The 6,279-nt window shown below is 35.8% G+C and overlaps 1 protein-coding gene across 1 annotated transcript in view; it reads right to left on the bottom strand.

The window, feature by feature from the left end:
* Positions 1-5,819, bottom strand: part of PRL (prolactin) — a 10,366-nt gene extending 4,547 nt beyond the window's left edge. The window contains exons 1-3 of the mRNA XM_069094945.1: positions 5,792-5,819; positions 2,994-3,172; positions 1,725-1,832 (exon numbers count right to left, since the gene is read on the bottom strand). Of these exons, the coding sequence (XP_068951046.1) occupies positions 1,725-1,832; positions 2,994-3,172; positions 5,792-5,819 (315 nt within the window). The remainder of the gene's footprint in view (positions 1-1,724; positions 1,833-2,993; positions 3,173-5,791) is intronic.
* Positions 5,820-6,279: the final 460 nt, after the last annotated feature.

Genomic DNA, 6,279 nt, shown 5'->3' with positions numbered 1-6,279 from the left:
TCTCTCTCTCTCTCTCTCTCTCTCTCTCTCTCTCTCTCTCTCTCTGTCTCTCTCCACTCTCTCTCCTTTCTCTGTCTCCTCTCTCTCCTTTCTCTCTCCCCCCTCTCCTCTCTCTGTCCCTCGTCTCTCTCCCCATTTCCCCTCTTTCTGTCTTGTCTCTGTCTCTCTCTCTTTCTCTCTCTCCCTCTCTCTGTCCTTCTGGCAACCTGGTGGTCACACAAGTAGTAGAGAGCTGAACTAAGATTTGAAATCAGATCCTCTTTCTCCCAATATTGCTATATATCCACTGTAGCATGTAGCTGCCTTGAGAAATCCAAGAGGTTTATTATGTATGAAGATAATTTTAAAATTTGGGAAAATGGGAAAAAGAGAGTTTCATGATGAAAAGGAAGTCATTGTTCTATGTAACAGAAAACTACCTCCCAAGATCAAATGAGATAATAATTGTAAAGTCCACAGTGCTTTATATGGCACATAGTCAGCATTATAAAAATATTAGTTATTGTTATAATAATAATAATAATATAGTAATTCAATTAATGTATCATCAATTATAATATTAAAATTAAATTATATAAGTTATAATGATATAGGATATGTAATGTATAATCAATATGATTATAACATAATTATTACACACTTGATTTTGCAAATTGTAATACACTATCTTATTATTGTTATTATTATTTTTATTTAAAGTAGGAGATTCTGGAATAAGAAACACATCTCTCTCACTTTGAGTTTCTATTTACAAAGACAAAGCAGAGAGTGGGGCTGTCCTGATTGTCTTTCCTCTGTACAGTGATAGAATCATTTAGGGGCCAGTGGATTTGCCTGTGCTTTTGGAGAATGAGAAAAACTTATGTTCCTTAATAATTCAGGGCAAGTGTAAGGTTTAGATTGAAGAAGAGGAGGAGGAAGGACTTTTTTTGTTAAGGGGGACAAGATAAGCAATCAAAGCCATGTTTTCTTTTTTTGAGGAGGGAGATGGAAAGAAGGAAGGAAATAACTGTGCTAAGAGCTTTACAAATATATTATTTCTTTTGCTACTCAACCCTGGGAAGCAGGTGCTATTATCACCCCCATTTTACAGTTGAAGAAACTTAGGTAGATAGTGGTTAAATGACTTTTTTAGGATCACACAGCTAGGGTTTGAGGCAGGATGTGAATTCAAGCCTTCCTAACTCTAGATCAATCCACTGCCCCACCTAGTTGCCTAGGAGATCTCTCTAGTCAGGTTGGAGAGTCTGAGTTCAAGAACCCAAGGTCACCTCTGAACCACAATGAGGCATTGGAATAAGATTTTACTCAAGGTGGCTATGACACTTTTATTACATTTCTCAATCATTTTCTGATAAAATTCCCCCTCCATAAACATGTATTTTATAAATGGAAGGCCCCTGAAGACCTTTTTAACTTAGTATCTATGATCCTACAGTTTTAAATACCATATACCATAGTGCATACATATAAAGAACTATTTACAATTATGTGAGGCAACACAATGCAGTGAAAAGGACTCTGGTTTTGGAATAATTAAATGTGAGTTCAAACCTTGACCCTGCCTCTCTGCATGCATGTGACTTTGGACAAGTCGCCCTTGGAGCCTCTATAAAACTTGGGCTGGGTGAGATGATTTCTGGGCTCCCTTCTGGCTTCAAATCTATAATCCTCTGATGTGTTCCCCCCATCATCCTTGTTAATGAATTGGAAATAGGACTCACATGGATCTGCTGAGCTTGCTCTTTGTCTTCAGGAGTAGAAAGAGAAGAAGTATGGCAGCTATTGATGGCCTTGGTTATGAATCCCCTGCCCTGGGCATACCGTTCGTCCTAGAAGTGTTGAAATTAATTAGTTTGGGTTATTAATATACCAAATGAATGAACATTAGTAGCTATGATAGGTTTGCAATTATTTTTAGGATACAATGGAGAGATTTAAGCTAAAAATAAATAACGTAGATAATGCTTTTACCAACTTATTTTCCTATTATTGCCATATTTAATTTTTCCTCACCCAAATACCCAAATCTAAGCATTGCTGTTAGGATGTAAGAATTAATGGCTTCTCAATATATGACTGCTGAATAAAGTTTATTACTGTTGATGATTACAAAGTAATATGTAAAGGACCAAGGGCAGATGGAACAAACATTTTCAGAAAATGATTTTAATGACTGAGTAATCATAAAGATAGAAAATACTAAGACAAAGTGAAAGTATTTCCAAGGATAAATTCACTTTTATAAAAACTTTGCAAAAAACATGAAACTTTAAGACTTGGAAGAGAAAAAGGGTAGTACAAAAAAAGATGGAAGAAAAACAGCTGAACCATGGATATTCATATGGTAAATATTGAATCAGATTTTCATTTGGATACCATTGAATTCAATGGAGCAATAAAATATGAGATGGTACTTGATAACATTAGACTTATAAAAAGTACTCAATCAGAAAGAGAACAGAACTCTCTTCCCTACTTCTATTATTAATGACTCTAGCTAAGCCTATCATTGTAATTAGAAAACTCATTTTTTTTTTAGAACTGTGACTCTAAGTGTTTTTGTATATGTAATGTCCCATTGTTTTTTGACTTCCTGACATCCTTTCCTCCCTCCTCATGGTCACATAAAAAGTGAACTAAATAAAGTTTGTGTTTAATTTGATTAAATCCCTCCAGACAAATCATTAATTTTGAATGATAAGGGGATATTCAGAGTCTCACAAAAGCAGGTGTGGGGATCCCTGAGATATAACTGATGGGACTAGAGGAGATAAGTGGTAGGAGGAAATCCATTTAACTGAGTAAACATTAACAGGTGGCTAGCATAACTTCAAAACAACCTTATTCTTTCTAGTGGTCCTGTTCTTCACATTAGCCATGGATGTTTCCCATTGACTGCTTTTGACTCGTGAGGTTTTTGTTGGTGTTTTAAAGTTCAGTTATTCCAGAGTTCACATAAGGGGTCATTTTGGGATGGAACAGATACTTACAAATTCATTGAACATTTCTGAGGAAAGAGAGTGGATGTAGTGAGAGAGCATGACTGCCCGGTCAAAAAGGTCACTGAGGGACACCTGGCAGTTGACAGCCCCACTGGGACAGATGGGCAGAGATTCAACACTCCTTGACAGGAGGAGGCTTGACATTAGCAGCAGTAGAAGTAATGACCCTGCATGGGTGAAAATGGACACATTTAGAATGATCTATCCAGAAGACATTATTGAAAGTAATGGAGTCATATGCAGTGTTATCTCTTACCAATGTGCTCTGCTTTATGATTTGGCACCGTAATAGCTGGGGGGAAAGCCAACACCTTCCACTGTGTAAATTTAGATGTATAATTATATTTGCACATATATACAGTTTGAGAAGTAGGTCACTCCCTGCATTTTTGTATTACTCCCAAGAGTGCTTCTATTTTTTGCAAACATTTGGAGCTTAAATTAATTTTGAGTCAGGGTGTTCAGGTCATTCTCTTAAGATAGTTTAACATCCTGGGAATTCCTGCAGAAAATTTCCAGCAGCTGTGCTATGTAGCTATTTGCAAATTTAACCCTCTATTGTCCAATTCTTGCAACAGTTAGGTTTTGTGAAATGAAAACAGATTGGGACAACCAACCTGTTTATTTTATCTATCATAAAAACCAAGAGGAATAATCACATTTATTTATTTATTTTTGCTAGTATCAGCTACAACCCACTGGGGCCTAGTCCCTGTGCCTAATATAGAGATGGCCCTAAACTTTGTTTACAAGAGATTACAACTGGGTTGCATAGAATGCATGAGAGATCCTATGGGTCAGGGATTATTAGAAAGGTCACTGTAGACTTGTAGAAAGCAAAATTTTAGCTTGTATATATGACAGAAATTCTGAAAAACTGAATTTCTCCATTCTTTTGTTCAATTGAAATATTCTACTTTCTAAATAACCATCAAATAGGGCATTGTCCTTCAGGGGGAGATACAAAGAAAAAAGAGAGTGACAAAAAACACTTAAGAACACATGGGACATGAGTAATGGGAGTACGTGTTAACAGGGATTGTTGTGTCTATTTTTTTTTTTTTTTTGCCTTTTGGAGAGCAATTGAGGTTAAGTAACTTGCCAAGGTTACATGGCTAGTTTTTTTGTGTGGTTGTTAAGTGTCTGAGGCGGGAACCGAACTCAGGTCCTCCCAACTCCAGGGCCCATGCTTTACTCACTGCACCACCTAGCCACCCATTGTTACATCTCTTTTAAAAGAAAATGGACATAGATGAACTGTCAAAACAATATTATTTCATAATTTTAGTGAAACTTATCCATAAGGACATCTGATAAACCAATGTTTTTATTTGTTTCTATGAGATATAATATAGATGGTGAGAAATATCCCAGAGAAAGTTAGATAAATATTAAAGGTTTATATTCAGAAAATCCTACAATATGCATATTCCATTAAGAAGAAACCCTCTAAGTTATAAAATTGATTCATTTTAGTTCAGGGTGGATGGCCACATAAGACTTTTTGTTTTCAAAAACTTGAAACTTCTAAGATGATAATTAAGCATCTACATACATTATATATGGAAAAAACAAGTTCCCAGCAATATAGCCTATATAATATATATTACATAAACACTGGAAATATTGAACCCAAGAAATGTACAATGAAGTCATTATTTATGACTTCTATACTTTCAGTCATACATTAATCTATTAATTTTTAGCTTACATTTGTTTATTTGTTTTGAAGATGGCAACCTAGACCTTTGATTTCACTGGGATAAGGAACTCCTGGCATAGGAAATGCCCTCTGTGGATACAGATTGGCAACTCATCTATAACATAGTCTTAGATAATTGCCTGGGGTAGGGTGAGATTAAATAACTTGCCAAAGATCATGAAGCTAATAAGTGTCAAAGGGAGGATTTGAACCCACATCTTACTGAAGGCCATGTCTTATTGACTGAAAAGCCTTTATCACCTGACTTCAAGGTGCCACTTATTTAGTTGGATTTTTTTACTGTGATTTTATTGGTACAATGAATACCTGATAAAGAAAATCCCTCTACCAAAGAGTAGCTGTCATAATGAAAGTAAAAATGAATCAGAACAATTTTACCAATTTTTCTTTTCTTGCAGATTATCCAGGAAACCAGAAAAGGCTTCAGTAGTTACTTACTGTTCAAGGTGACAAATGATTTGAGTGAAATTGAAATAGTTGTGTAAAGGAAACTCATGCTCTATTGTTCAACTCTTGGTTATGTTTACATGAGTATAGAAGAAGTGAGTATAATAGAAAGTTTCAGTCTCTCAAATTTACTGTGGCCAGTATTTATAATGTCACAGATGTTGAGGATCTAGAAGTTCAGTTCTTACCACATATGGGCCATGGAATAGAGGACCGTAACACCATAAATCTAGATCTGTGAGTGTCCTTATAGGTTGTCTAGTTTGGCCCCCTCCTTTTACAGATGAGAGAACTAGGGCTCAGAGAGGCTAAGAGCTATCTTAGGGTCATATGAAGAGGTAGAACCATGATTTGAACTCATATTCATTGACTCCAAATATCTTTCTACAGTACTGTGGTTCAAACCAAAGCAATTTCTTAGTAAGGATCTATTTTGAATAATTATATAGACTCATACTATGACTGCTAAGTGAAGAGAGAGTGGGCAACATTTTTCTAGGCTATAGTCCTGAGGACCCTCATCAACACTATATTTCCCAAAACATAAAAGAGATAGAGAGGTTAAGGAATGTCAAAGAAGTCAATAATTGGGATATTTCTGAGGAGTTGTACTTACCTTTCAACGATGCCCTTTTGGTGCACATAGTGGTGGTTGTAGCTTGTGCCGTGTTTCACCAGTAGGAGTTGGTGGCCCTATAATCTCCTGTTCCACAGAGAGTGGTTTTATAAGGGCTCAGAAACTGACCCTGAATATGTTAATCAAGTTATTCGCAACCCTTACTTGGTCATCCACTCCCATCATTGAGATTATACACATAATTATAAACATCAAATGGTATTTTATTTCCTATTCATATTCAGGAAGACATATTGGTCAGAAATTGACATTCTTGGAAGGATTTTGATTAATTAATTTCAGTGTGGTGTCTTGGACTAGGGAAATGAGAAGAATCAAGAAAACTGTGAAATCTGGTGATTAGGATGGGTCAGAATAAATATGACTAAGGTCATTTAGGTAACAACCTATCTTCATTTTCTTTAACATTTCCTGGATTTGGTGTCCTTTCTTATTTCCTCTTAGATGACTTTGCCATAGTCTTAGAT

This window comes from Petaurus breviceps, unplaced genomic scaffold, assembly GCF_028583685.1.
Source record: "Petaurus breviceps papuanus isolate PSGF00001 unplaced genomic scaffold, PetGlider_PUasm1.0 224, whole genome shotgun sequence".
Taxonomy (NCBI): domain Eukaryota; kingdom Metazoa; phylum Chordata; class Mammalia; order Diprotodontia; family Petauridae; genus Petaurus; species Petaurus breviceps.
Note: the sequence above shows the minus strand (reverse complement) of the source record. Positions and strands in the feature narration are given on the sequence as shown.